Source organism: Stenella coeruleoalba (assembly GCF_951394435.1).
Source record: "Stenella coeruleoalba genome assembly, chromosome: 18".
NCBI lineage: Eukaryota > Metazoa > Chordata > Mammalia > Artiodactyla > Delphinidae > Stenella > Stenella coeruleoalba.
The window spans coordinates 15,103,680-15,118,239 of record NC_137164.1 but is presented as its reverse complement, the minus strand read 5'-3'; the positions used below and the strand labels follow the sequence as shown (position 1 = coordinate 15,118,239).

Below are 14,560 nucleotides of genomic sequence, written 5' to 3'. Positions count from 1 at the left end.
TGCAGGCATGCAATGTAGCTGTCAAATGTTCTGTTTTCAGTTTGTTGTTCAAACACAAAATTATTTAAAGTATATAACGGCATCATATGAGACAAATCCGTTTTTTCCTCCAGCATGGTATCAGTGATCAGCTAATTGGAAGTTCCATTTTAAAATCTTAAACCTTAGAATATAGAATACTTCAATGTGTTTTAAAGGCTCTATTTACCACAAAATAAAAACCTGGTATTCCAGAGAAATACTCACTATTCATCTATGTTTACTTTCTGGCATAGCAGACTTTGCATATGGGTGGGCTGTGTTGAGTCAGCCAAATCTGAAATTTGATAAACTCTTACCTCCTGTTTTTACACCATAACTGACACAGTCAGTGACTATACATGTCATATTAAAAACACATGTACTCTGACTATACAGTCATTACCTCTTGTTATTGATTTTTATCAACAAATGACAAGCAATATGGTTAGTTACTATAAAATGCTGTTTCTTCTTCCTTCATTCTTTCATTACTGTCGTGGACTCCCAGGGGGTTACAATCACATTTGACGCCCTTTCTCTACTGTAATGTTATGGAAATAGGGCAATTTGATTGGAAAAAACTGATTATAGTAAAACAGCAATTAATTCTTACCACTTAACTTGAACATTCATACATGTTAGTTTTCCAAGTAAATAAGTAGAACGCCTTGTTAAACTTCCTTTCTGCCAAAAATGTACTACCATCTGTGATCTACATGGCAGCTTTTTCTTATTTAATACATATGTCCCCCCTTTTTTGGGAAGCATGTTAAGAGCTTTAATATGACATGAAACAGAAATAAAATAGTGAAAACACATTGTGTTTCAAGCATGAGTGCAAAATTCAGATTTGTGATATTCAAAGAATTTGGGATTTCATGTGCCATCCATTAATTTTTATGGCAACTCTCAGTCCTTAATGTTAGAAAAAATTTTAATTGTAATGTGCAGGCTGTTTGGAGTTTGGGAGAGTAATTTTATTGTCTCAAAGTTAGTTAAAGACCTAGTGTTTAAAATAGGCTGAATTTCATTAAATAGTGAAAACCTCCAGTTAGAAAGGTAAAGTGAAAAGCAATGCTATACAAGAAAGAGTTTTGGCCTGAATGCTAGGAGGTCTGAATCCTGGCCCAGCTCTTCACTAACTGTGCGGCCTCGGGCAAATCACTTAACTTTTCATTGTCTGTTTTCTTACCTGTAAAAGGAGGGGTTTGTGTGAGACCTGTAACGATCACCTATAAATCCACCACCCAGATATAACCACTGCCAAAATTTTTTAGCCGACAGTGGTACCTCCAACCTTTTAAATATTGTATCCCCAGCATTGTCGCAATGCCATTATGTATGCTTGGTCCACTTTATTTTAAATGACTATATATGATTCTACCTTACAGGCATTTAACCATTCTCTATTGTTGGTCATTTAGATTATCTCCAAATACATTTTTAGTATTGTTGTAGGGACCCACAGGTAGTCTCTCACTAACACTTAAAGCAAAGGAATAGAGTTTATCGAAGCTGACACACATCTTCATAGCACAATAGAAACTGTTGGATCTCTGGTTTATGATTTGCCCAATGCTTCTCTCCAGTTACAGATTAGTAAGCATCATCTTTATTTGTAATAGACAAATAATCTGACATATCCCGTGTCTTTTGTCCATTTGGAGCAAGATCCTCCCAATCCCAAAGCCTGGTGGCCAGAGCTCATACTCCCAACACCTACGGATGTTCATTTATTCAGCTTTTCTACCTCATCTTATTATTTTTCTTCAAAATGGTGACTATGATAATACGTCAATTCTTTTCTGACTTAGCATTCCTTGTATCTATCAAATACTTTTTTGTGTGTAATTCCTTCAAAGAAATATTGTCAGTATGCATTCCTGATTATTTAAAGAGTGACATAGTCTTAATTCTGACATCAAATATCATATAAAGGAAAATAAACTATTTATGACCTCAAGGAATTTGCCATCAAAACAATGTACTCTGAAAAAAAAAAAGAAAAACCAGTGTACCGTGTGATGCCTGGCACCTGGCCTGTACATAGGAGGTGCTCTACAAGTATTTGCTGAATGAATGACAAAATCCGAAGGAAATTACCCCTCGAGAAAAATAAATGGCTACTTCTGATATTGCTATAACTACCACTTAATAGGCCAGGTTTCAGGACACTGGTTTAAGAAGCTGAAGCTGTGTTGTTTCATATCATTATCTTCTATGGGCAAATTGAAGAAAGCCTGTTTTAAGTTGATAGCAATACCTCCTAATGATTTAGACAAAATATTGGAAATGGGCAGTTCTGGGGAAGGGAAGGTGAAGTATGAAGTTAAGTGCTGTGACTGAAGAATAAGCATCCAGGCTTTTTACTCATTAACTTGGACTTAAATTACCTATTTTTTGATAAGAATTTAAACCAGAGATCAGTGTGTTGGTGGTGAGGGGTAAATATAGAAATTTCTACCTTGGAATTGATCAAAGGGAACCATCCCTCAGTCTTCCTGTCAAGGATGATGTAATAATTACCCTGAAAAGAGGCAGAGGAAAGAATACCACATTGGTTTGTGAGATGGGCTTTGTGAGGATAAACTTCCTTTTTCATTTTAATTGTGCTTACCTGACATGAAACATTTTTCTTCCCAATTTGGCCACATGAACCGATGATAATGACTCACACTTACTTACTAATCAGTGAGAATCATTAGAAAAACCCTTCTAAGCAAACAGCTACCACAAAAAAAAATACTGAAGGAGAAAAGAAATAAACCTTTTTCTCTTAAGCAGAACTAGTGCCAACCTAAATCCTTTGCCATCCTTCAAAGAAAACGTTTACATTTTTTGACTAAAAAAAACCCAAACCACTTCTTTTGTAATCTTTTTTATTATCTTACTATCACTATCATTTTTTTGTGTGTCTGCTTTTTAAAAATCTTTTAAATCAAAACTTCCAGCTCAGTGGAGTTAATCTAAGTAAAATTACTAAAATCTGTGGGATTGGCTGGAGAGAAATACACCACAGTTTTATCGTGGTTATCGCATATTGGGATTACAGGGTATTTATAATTTTCTATCTGTGTGTTGAGAAGATTATGGATGGGAAAGCAAGAAATTGAAGCTCTAGTTCTAACAGCACCACTGTTATTTGTGTGAACTCGGGCAAATCGGTTAGCTTCTCTGTGCCTCGTTTTCCTTACCTATAAATTAAAGGGACCACCAGGATGATCTCCAGGTTTACTTTCAACTTTATCATTCTCCAGGTCTAGCTGAAAAGAAAGTTCAGCTTGATACAACCCTTAGGGAGGGCAATTCGGCAGTGTCTCAAAATTACAAATGCATTTAACTGCTGACCCAGTGATCTCTTTTCTGGAAATTCCTCCTATAGACGTACTTGCACATATGCAAAATGAGTTATATAAGGTTATTCACTACAGAAGAAGGGTTTGTGACCATTAAAGAGTAGAAACAAGCCAAATGTCCACCAGCTTGTATGAGTAGCTTGATACATACCAAGGTATTTTAGGCAGCTATAAGAACCTTTAAATATATATTTTTTAATTTTTTGGAACCACGTGTCAGGGACATTGGTGCTTGTAGGTACTCTGGGCCTGCTTCAAGTCAAATTTTTAAAAAAGACCAAACAAAAGCAAATATGTCACTTACAGAAACAATTAGGCAGGATAGCCCAGAAGATTTCAAGGATCTGGGGAGAAAGTTTGTAAGAAAACCCTCTTAACCAAATACTTTCCTGCAACTGAGGCCCTGAAAAACCGGAATTGAAATGAAGGCAAGGCCAAATTTGCCAGCTGGCTTCCTTTGCCAAGAATGACCCACTAGGGCACCGCCTATTCGAAGGGTGCGGCCGTTCGAATGGGGGCTGCCCCTGCAGAGTGCAGTGGCAAAGGTTGAGGGAAGCAGTAGTTCTACATTACGGCCTTCCTTTCAGCTCGTCTGGGTTACTGAGGTCCCCTAGCGGCGGGCAGACGAGGCCCGAACAGTCCAAATTTGATAGAAAACGCAGAGACCGCAAAACGAGGGTGGGAACCAACCCTAGCTTCCATCTATCAGGCTCACAACCTCCACCCAGCCCCCTTATCACTGGAAAGCTGTTGTGATAAGCGGATTATGAAGAAATAGGAGTTTGGACGAGTGAGAATGTCAAGGAGGAATAAATCTTTCAGTCTTTTCAAACTTCTGTAAACGAGGCCTCATTTTCTTTAGATGCCACTTTTTCAACTGAAGAACCACCTGTCAGAAACAGGGATTTTTTTTTTTTGGAATTGGGAGCTGTCATTTTGGACAAGATATTTAAAACCCTACGGTCAATCTTCCATCTTAAGTGATCCCATCCCTCTGAAAGGAAATGCCTTCCATATTCCTCCTAAAAAAAAAAAATGCAAAAGAAAACAAAACTTGACGACTGTTTCTTCTGCTCCCTGAGACACAAGGGCCATTGTCTTCCTACCTTTTGCCCCACTGATCTCGGCAGGACGTCCTGGACCTGGAGCCCAGATGGGGAAAGGTGGGGTGGGTTGATGGACGCACGGGGCAAGCGGCCTAAAGGAACATCTGGGAGTGGGGCAGGGCTGCACCCCAAGGCTTTGGTCCTCTCCCTTCTTCCATTTTCACTTCTCAACACCTCAGCACTTCCATTCTAAATAGCAAAGAAATGGCAAGCAAACAGTTAAACTTAATTAGGGTAAGTAATAAAGTGACAAGGCTCTCACTAAATGCTCTCCTCTGACCCCTTCCCCGTCGCCCCCGACTGACTCAGTGGAGGGTCTGAGATTCCCGCCCAAGGGAAGAGGGCACGAGGATGAGGATGCCTTTGGGCCCGAGGGTGCGTGTGACGTAGGACCATCTTCGGCCCACGCCGAGCCCCCTTCCCTCGTTTCTAGTTAAGTCAAGAATGTAGTGAACCCGGCTGGTGGCTGCTGGACTGGACAACTGGCCCCCGTCTACATCCAACCGCAGAGGCTCAGCCCGCGGGTGCGGACAGGTGGGTTCCCGGCGCGGAAGCTGCAGCGACTGCGTCGTCCGCGCGGACTTGACCGTCAGAGCCCTTGCCCCGGGGGGCGTGTGCGGCTCGCGCCGGGGCCGGAGGACTCGACACGTCGCAGGGAAAACAAAACAAAACAAAACAAAACAAAACAAAAACAAAACCCACCGACTTCCCCACGTTTCTCTGCAAAGAAATCGTGGGCAGAGTCGAGAGGGGGCGATTGAGCAGAATGCAGCGAGGCCGCCTCCGCCCGCCCGCCCACCCACCCAGCGCCCCCGGAGCGCTGAGCGTCCCCGGCCCCCGCCCGGCCCGGCTTTGGGCCCCGAGCGGAGGTCGAGGCGAAGCGAGCGACTCGTTCCACTCGGGCTTCCCGAGTACTCTCTGGTCCTCAGTAGTAAACAAAGTGTCGCCGTCGCCTCCACGTTGGTTTTCCTCCTAGCAATCAAAACACTGGGAGGGCGAGAGACTCACAGAAACACTCGAGAATTACCAGAAAATAATAACAGAGAGCTTAAAAAAAAGAGTGAGAGAGCGAGAGTGTGCGTGCGTGTGTGTGTGGGAGAGAAAAACACCCCACTACCCCCCACCAACCCACTGCGGCCTCCCGGTGGAAAACCGGGCCCCGCCCAGGCCGGCGTCCACTGGCTGCCTGGGCGGAGCCGCCGCGCGCTCATTGGTCTCTCGGGCTGTCAGTCAGGGGCGGGCCGGCGCGCGCGCCGCCGCGGGCGGGGGACGGCGGCAGATCCAGTAAGTCGGGCGGCAGCGTAGTTGCTGCAGCTGCCGCCGTCGCCGCCACATTCAACAGGCAGCAGCGCCACGGTCGCGCAGCCCGGGAGAGTGAACGGTCCGCGGCGTCCGTCCGTCCTTCGTTCCACGGGCCGTGTCAGCAGGAGCGCGACGCCGGCGCTGCCGGGGCCCGGTGACTCTGGCCTGCCGTCCCGTCCGTGCAGCGGACCCGGAGGAGCCTAGATGTTGATGGACCTGTGAAGTTAAGTTCTGGGCTCGCGCTTCCACTCTGCCGCCGCGCCTTCCTCCCGGTTTCCGTCCGCTCGTGGCACCGACATCAACCCCCCCCCGCCCCCCGCGCCCGGCCCCGGCAAATCTCGGACCGGCTCTTCTCGCTCTCTCTCCTCGGCCCCCGGTGCTGCACTCTCTCACTTCTTGGCAGTCCCGCGGCTGGGGGAGGGGCCGGGGTCACCATGGCCGAAGCGCCCCAGGTGGTGGAGATCGACCCGGACTTCGAGCCGCTGCCCCGGCCGCGCTCGTGCACCTGGCCGCTACCCAGGCCGGAGTTTAGCCAGTCCAACTCGGCCACCTCCAGCCCGGCGCCGTCGGGCGGCGCGGCCGCGAACCCCGACGCCGCCGCGGGCCTGCCCTCGGCCTCGGCGTCCGCTGTCAGCGCCGACTTCATGAGCAACCTGAGCCTGCTGGAGGAGAGCGGGGACTTCCAGCAGGCGCCCGGCTCCGTGGCGGCAGCCGCGGCGGCGGCCGCGGTGGCGGCGGCGGCGGCCGCAGCTGCCGCCACCGGGGGGCTGTGCGGGGACTTCCAGGGCCCGGAGGCGGGCTGCCTGCACCCGGCGCCGCCGCAGCCCCCGCCGCCCGGGCCGCTATCGCAGCACCCGCCCGTGCCCCCCGCCGCCGCCGCCGGGCCGCTAGCGGGGCAGCCGCGCAAGAGCAGCTCGTCCCGCCGCAACGCGTGGGGCAACCTGTCCTACGCCGACCTCATCACTAAGGCCATCGAGAGCTCGGCCGAGAAGCGGCTCACGCTGTCGCAGATCTACGAGTGGATGGTCAAGAGCGTTCCCTACTTCAAGGATAAGGGCGACAGCAACAGCTCGGCTGGCTGGAAGGTGAGTGGCCTAGGGGCTAACGGCCGGAGCGGGAGGGGGGCTCGGGCAGCCTGCCTGCCTCCTCCTGAGGTCGCGGTGGGGCAGATGAGGGGGCGGCTGGGCAAGTTTGCTTGGCCTGAAAGTGCAGAGCACGCGGGCAGCGCGTGAAGGGAGCGGGCGAGAAGCGGCAGGGGTGGGTTGTGGGGCTTGACCCGGACTCGTCGGGGGACCGGAATAAGTGTCTCTGCGCGCGCTCTAGTGAGAGTTGGAGCGGGACGGGGAATGGGCTCGTTGAGACCTAAGGGAGTGAAAAAAGTACGCCAAGAAGTGGACCTCCGAGCGGGCAGAAAAGTTCGCCAGTGGAAGGAAAGGGGGGTTCACTGGGAGCTGCTCCGCCACGGCCCGCGCGGACTCGTGCAGCTGCTGCTTTTCTTCCAGGACCTCGGGGGTGAGGGCGGCTCCCCTCCGCCCCCGCGGCGCGCGTCCTCCTAGCCCCGGGACGCCCCGCGGAGCCGTTTCCGCCGCTCTGGGCTGGGGAGAGCGTGGCGAGGGGCCTCAGAGCCCCGCCGCCAGGGGACCGGGCTGCAGGTGGAGGGGACAGGCAGGGCGCGAGCCGGGAGGCCCGTCGGGGATGGCCACGCAGATTTTGGAGGCCGGTGTGCATTTTGTTTTGTTTCGATTTTATTCGAAGTGGCCTCGAGTGCGGGGGGCCGGGAGCGCCCATCCCGAGGTAGCGCCTCCGACACGTGCGAAGGGGCGGCCACCGCCTGCGGAGCGCCGGCGCCCGGCCGCGCGGGGCGAGCTAAAGTTCAAGTGTGACCCTCGGCGGGGGCGGGAGCTGGCGACGGCGAGGGAGGGGCCGCGGGCGCAGGAAGCGAGTGCCTTTAAAGGGCCAGCGCGCCCTGGCCTTGCGTGCCTCCGGGCCCGGCCTCGGCGCCGCGCGGCCAGCTCTTATCTGCGCCGGGAGGTACCCCCAAACTTGGCCTCGCCCAAGGTTCAAGGCCTTTAATTAGGCGAGGAGAGGCTCCCCCGGATGACCAGGGCCGGGGGCGTGTATAATCTCTTGCTTTGCCACCTCAGTGCCTTCGAGCACGGAGCTACGGATCCGAGGGGCAAGGCGGGGGGCTTTGACACTAGTGTTTTGGGGGAGTTGGAGTGGAGGTTCGAATCTAGGGAACCGTAGGGAACTTCTGCCTGCATGGAGGCCTGTAAAGGAGGTGCCTTGCACTTTTTGCCTTTCTGAGAGAGACAGGCAGACAGACCCGAGGAGAGACTCTGTGGGCAGGCACGTCCCTACCCCGACGTGGAGAAGGCCCTGGGACCCTCGGGAGGTCAGGCTCGGGGCTGGCGGTGCGGAGGCTTACCGGCCGTGCGTTCGCCCTGCGGCTGCCAGAAGCTGCCAGTTTCTCACTGTCACAGGTGGAAGGATCGATGCGAAGGTTCTCTAGTTGAGCTAACCTCCTTCCTTACCCCTCATCCGGACTGTACAGCATAATACAGATTTTCCTTTGCTAAGCACTTGTTACACCAAGGTGGTTTTACATACACTGTTATCTTTGTGGTTAATGTGTGTAAAAAAGGTTAAGTTAATCACTTCGTATTAAAGTTCCTGGAGAAGGAGTCAGGATCTTATTTTTTCCAAAGCGTATTTTAGAGTAAAGGCATCACTTATAACCTCATTACTAGGCATTACGTGCAATTTTACCAAGTGCTTCAAAAAGGTAAGGTGCCTCCTTACTTTAAGCTAGGTATATATTCTTTTAAGTCAGAAAATCGGGGTTGCCTGCCAAATCCAATTTTACTTTAACATTTGAATTTAAGTATTTGACTGACTTGTTTATTTATCAGTCCTACTTGAGCTGTTACAAAGCATTTGCTGTTAAAAAAGCCATTTTTTTCGTTGTTGTTGGGCATTCAAGGTACAGTATGTACTTACACCTTTTCTCATGTCCTTGGGAATGGATACAGCCTGCTTCAGCTTGCTGGAGTGGCGTTCTTTAAAGATAGGGAAAGGCAGAGTTTGGGGATTATTTTTAGTTTTGCCTCTCAAATGGCCTTAAGTCAAGGTATTCTTAAACTATTGTAGGACTATAACTTAAACGTTGAAGCTTTAGTGCTTTTTATAAAAACAGATTCTAAGGCCAAATCACCCCCCCCCCCCCCGGCCATTTTTATTAGGTTCTTTACTTGTTCTAATTTTTTCCCCAAATGCAATTGTAAGTTTTTAAAAAAAATTTACTGGTCAGAGCTAGAAGATCTATTAAATGTTAGTGAGAATTGTCTGTCCAGAATTGGAGGCCAGGTAGCAGCTCCCAGTGGAAACCTAGTGGAGCTTTGGGAGAGAGCAGGCTGCCATTCTCAAGTGAGGAAATATTTCAGGTGCAATCAGAGTCAGTTGGTGGAAGTCAGATTACAGCAAGCACATTTTCACTTTGAGTAAAAGGGTATTTTAAGAAGAAAAGAAACAACCTGAAGTGTTTCTAACTCACAGCTAGTCTTCTGGTTGGAGTTTTCATAAAAATGAGTTACTTGTTAAAACTAAGTTTCACTCTCAGATCTGAAAAACTTGCTTGTTTTAAACATTCATAAAAAGGAGAAATTTTACTATGACTTTTAGCTTAAAAAAATTCAGTTCTAAAATGCAAATCGACCAAAACTTAACTGTTTGAGGACTGAGGAGAGGCTGCTTTGGAACTAAATTATTTCCTGTGATTTACTACAGGGAATTAGACTGAATCTTTAAGTAAATATAGTTTCTTGTGCTTTACTTCCTGGGGCCTGCCTGAGAATTTGAAAGTCATTTGCATGGGACAAAATGGTTGGAAAGCTGTTGAAAAGTTCAAAACCTTTTAGTTCCTTCAACACTGGTAGTATTTGTGGGGTATGCATTTTGTATTTGTAGGAATGGTATGTTAAATCTGCTTTGCAGTTGGTTAGAACTGTCATAAGGTTACACACAAAGTGGAAGTTGAGACTTTTGGAAATCCCGGGATCTTTTAAACCATGTACAGTATTTATACATAGTGAAACTTCATTTCCGTGACCTGTTATTTTTTCCCCCCCTATATAGAAAGCTTTCTAGAGCTTGGGAAGTAATATTGTGAGCTCTGGCTCTGTGTTTTGTTTTTTTAATAGTTGTTTTGAGTTGAGTTTTGTGTTTTGCTTTGAAATTATTTGGAACACAATGTAGATTAAAAGAATGCTTCAACAGTAGAACTTAACACTTGTTAAAATTTTAAATTGTTTTATTATGAGATATCACAGATATTCTTTATTTTGGAATAAGATTTCTTTAATTTTGTCTGTGAACTGAGAGTGCATTTCCTCGTATTTAAAAATTCATATCTATTCTATTATTAGGGTTTGCAACCTGCAGGTGAGTAATTTAGCCACAGAGGTTCCACGGCAGGGATGATGGCTGCTTTCTTGCTGCACTGTCACGTTTGACAGAATCCTGGTGAGGATTACTGAAATCACCTTACTTAAAGCCTTTCTTACAGTTGGGTGAAAATCTCAATATATGTATTTGGGGAAAGGAGCATGAGGAAAGAGAATTGGGAAAGGGCATAATACAGCGAAGTATGCTCTAAGGCTGAAAGTTATGTGGGACTGATGTGACCATGTCTCATGGCTGAGATATTTTGTTCAGAAATTCCCAAATAGTTGTCAAATATGAATACCTTAGTTGCTCCTCATAGGAACTTTATTTTGATTTTACTTTCGGTCTTGTGGCACATCCTTGGGGAGATGTGGCAGGAGGGGTGGCTTCTATTTTTGAATGATACTCAGCTTTGTTTTTCTTTTTTAAAGTGGCAGACATTTGAATACTGGAAAGAAGGCATTTTTAATTCTCATGTAAACTTCAAAAAAGGTTAAAGTTTGTTGAGGCACCCCCTTCCCCCATTACTGAAAGGCCATCACGTTGGCGATGGACACAAATATCGCCAGCTATCATGAGCTGCACAGGGGTCTTCTAAGTGGATGTATGAAATGGAGAGGGAGGAGCGAATACTCAGTGGTTGGTTAGAATCCCTAATAGGGTGCCAACTTTTTGCTCGCCCTTGCGCTCTAACCTCTTCATCCAAGCTTCTAAACTGCAATTCTGTGTGACTTTCTAAGAGAACATCTGTCTGTATTGGCCTGGAATTTCTTTAGGAAGCCCTATTTGCATTTTTCTGGAACGCTCTGCCCTTGGAAACTACCCAGTACCCTGGCATCATGGGAATTGACTCTGCCATTTTTTTTTGTCTTCGTGTGCCATCACTTTGGGGCTTCCTGGAATCCTCTTAGCAAGGCAGTGTAAACCCCATGGTGATGTGAGAGAGCAAAGGAGTTTGCACTTGTGCTCTGCATGGAATGAGCAGAGTGGGTTCAGCCCTGCCTCTGTGCACCTCAGGACTTGCCTTGGCCTTCATAGTAACAAGTTGCAGAGACTTGCACCCGCCCCTTGGGTCAGATGACCACCTTTTCTTGGTGCAGTTGTTCCTCAGCTGTGAACCAGAGAAGACCAGATGAACTTGAAGGTGTTTATTTTGCTGTCTGAGGGGTAAAGGCTTGTATTCCAACGGATATGCTGTATACGAATGTACAGTGTATACAGTGCACAGTAAGGTGTAGAAGGAGTCCCCCTTTTTGCTAATTCTTGATAAGGACCAACAACACTCAAGTCAGTGGCACAGAACTTCTTTGCAGAGTATTACTACTTTTTTTTTATTGGGGTCTTCTAAAGAACATAAGAAACATGCAAATGAATAATTGAACATTATTGATTTCATATGGTTCAACCTTTAAGGAGAACTTTTTTTCCACTGGCATCCCAGTTTACTCCACTCAGTCTGCCTATGGTTCATTGACTTGTGGGTTAAGCAGTGCAAATAATGAATCTTGCCTTCCTTCCCCCTTCCCCCCTGGCTCTTTTATCCATCCTCATATAGCTTTGATATAACCAAAAGAAAAGAAAAGCAAGCTAATTTTGATATTGGGCCACATAAAATTGAAAAGCTAGATCTGCAACCGTTTTTCAGTTTATTTAGTGAATTTTCACCTTAATGCATTACTTAAATAAGGACATAAATTCAACTTGTGTCCTTTTTTTCAGGTCATATTCCTTATAGAAAAGAAAAATGACAGAGCTGCGTGATGAGCTTCTGTAGCCCCCAAGTCTGGGTTTCTGATGATTGCCGAAGCTGCACTCTTTATGGTCTAAGTTCTTCCCTTTTCTCAGTTTTCCCTTGACCTCTCAGTAGAAATCCTTTCTTACCTTGGGCTCAGTTACATTGTCCTGATCCTTGCCCGCATTCTGGCTTCTCCTCCAGTTGGTTCATTTTTCCTTCTATGCTCAGTTGTAAGTATGCCTAGGACTAGGTGTAGACTTATTTTGATTCTTTCCTGGATAACTTACCCCTTTATTGTCCAAGTCTCCAGTTACCTTAAGGCTGTAGATGTCCCACTTTCACCTCCAATTCGACATGTCTAAACCCAAGCATACTATATTTCTTATTCCTCTCAGATGAGGTTCCCATCTTGAGTTCCCTGATTTGGTTAATGGTCTTTAGCCCTTTCCCCCATTTTCACTCCTCGATGTCCCCTTCAGCACTTTCTTCTCAAGGTGTTAGTGTCCCCAAGTCTGTTAGCTCTTCTTTCTCAGGGTCTCTTGAGACTTTCACTTCCCAGCTTCTAACCACTCCCCGGGTTAACTCTTATATCAGGCCCAGTCCATCCTATCCCCAGGGCTTGGAGCTTCCTGTGCGTCTACTGGAGCTTCCATAAATTCTGCTTAGTCTGCAAGGTTCAAGTCAGTTCCATCAACTTTCAACCTTGGCTTGTGTCTGAAGGCATTTTCGATTCTCTGAGTGAATGCCTGGTAACCGCTTAATTCCTGCTGCTGCGTATTTTATTCTTGCTGTACGCGGGCCTCTCACTGCCGTGGCCTCTCCCGTTGCGGAGCACAGGCTCCGGACGCGCAGGCTCAGCGGCCATGGCTCACGGGCCCAGCCACTCCGCGGCATGTGGGATCTTCCCGGACCGGGGCACGAACCCGTGTTCCCTGCATCGGCAGGCAGACTCTCAACCACTGCGCCACCAGGGAAGCCCTGCGTATTTTAATTTAACTTTAACATCTGCATGTTTTTGGTAGCTCAGTTATGTTGTAAATACATGGGTGGAAAAAATTTTTTCTTGAGACATGGATCTTTTCTGTTTCAGCTTCCTCTGTGTTCAAGATGCTTACATTCTGACATAGGGAATATAGCCAATATTTTATAATAAGTATAAATGGAGTATAACCTTTAAAAATTGTGAATCACTGTATTGTATGCCTGTAGGTTATAACTTACATGATATTGTACATCAATTATACTTCAGTAAAAAAGATCACATTCTGTAATACTTGAGGATAATTTTATTAGTAGTATTACTAAAGAACAGTGATTATTTTCAGTCTATAGTCAAAGTATTTCTTTCCCATTTGTTGAATGATTATTGTGTATAAGTTGTATTAGATGCATTTGAATGATAGAAAAATGATTCAAGTGTGGATCCTGTAGGGAGATTAGATGTGACACATAATAACTATGATACATGGTAGCATGGTTAAGTGCCTTCGAGAAAAATGGAGTTCTGGGTTGGCCATTTAGGTGGGCCTTGAAAATGGGATGTTATTCTCCCAAGATTTCATTATAAAATATTTCAAACATTCAGCAGAGTTGGAAGAATTCTCCCCTGAACACCCATATACCTACCACTTAGTTTCTACTTCTGCCATTTTATTATACTTGCACATCCATTGGCACATCCATCTTCCCATCAATCCCTCTTAGTTTTTAAAATTTATTTTTGGAATGATGGACTGGCATTCATAAAGGCACGAAAATTGGGGAAACAGTTTCTCTGAGTGATGGATGTATGCAACACACAGAGAAGGTTTGAAAAGTGTAGGAAGGAAAGTTTCTATTGTCAGACTGAACTTGGACTTTATATACATTATGAAAATAATATTGTGTTATAGACCAAGTTTTTCTATGAGACTGTATGTTTGTTTTTGTAATATAAGAAATTATGAAAATAGGATTATATTTTTAGTTTTTTAAATGCAATTTCTCAGAAACGTGTTCATGTGTAAATATAGAGCATGGAATGCAGTGTAAAGACAATATGCTGCATTTGATTTAAAACTGATATACAGAATTTGGTAATGCAGGGAACAGATTACGTAATTGCCAATGCGACATTGTCATAGTAGACATGTATAAAATGTTTAGATTTTTGCTTGGTTTGTTCTTTAAAATCAACTTTCACGCCAGGTGTCCTGGGGGCAGAGTGATTCAAACAAAGAAAGATCACTATTGATTGTAATTCTTACTGGTTTATTTTTAAGTGAGATATCTTGAAGTTGAAGTTAGCAACCTTTAAATATACTTAGGGCAATTACGAGTGAAAGTTATATTGACTTGAAAAGATGCTTTACAATTTAAATGTCAGTTCTCATATTGTATTAGCTAAATATTAGCTATCCTTGATAGCTTTCTCATTGTATTATATCTTTACCCACTAACCCAAGTACAGGATGAAGAAGGTTATAATGAGATGTCTCAGCAGATCCAGAGGAGGTTAAATTTGAATAGGCTAAACCCCAAATTGATGCCAAGCAGATAGACATAACTGCATGTATTCAGAATGCTTGGAATGAGTCGGATTAGCTTTCGGTGAACTA

At 45.8% G+C, this 14,560-nt stretch overlaps 2 protein-coding genes across 2 annotated transcripts in view; one reads left to right on the top strand and one right to left on the bottom strand.

Annotated features, from left to right (window-relative positions):
• LOC307176846 (uncharacterized protein) overlaps window positions 1-5,694 on the bottom strand; it is a gene marked incomplete at its 5' end in the record, with an annotated part of 35,451 nt that extends 29,757 nt beyond the window's left edge. Inside the window, 3 exons of the mRNA XM_079903330.1 lie at window positions 4,484-4,672; window positions 5,186-5,455; window positions 5,608-5,694. Of these exons, the coding sequence (XP_079759456.1) occupies window positions 4,484-4,672; window positions 5,186-5,455; window positions 5,608-5,694 (546 nt within the window). The remainder of the gene's footprint in view (window positions 1-4,483; window positions 4,673-5,185; window positions 5,456-5,607) is intronic.
• Window positions 5,695-6,077: 383 nt separating this feature from the next.
• The window catches only part of FOXO1 (forkhead box O1), a 93,397-nt gene continuing 84,914 nt past the window's right edge, over window positions 6,078-14,560 (top strand). Inside the window, exon 1 of the mRNA XM_079903306.1 lies at window positions 6,078-6,870. Within this exon, the coding sequence (XP_079759432.1) occupies window positions 6,220-6,870 (651 nt within the window). The 5' untranslated portion in view covers window positions 6,078-6,219. The remainder of the gene's footprint in view (window positions 6,871-14,560) is intronic.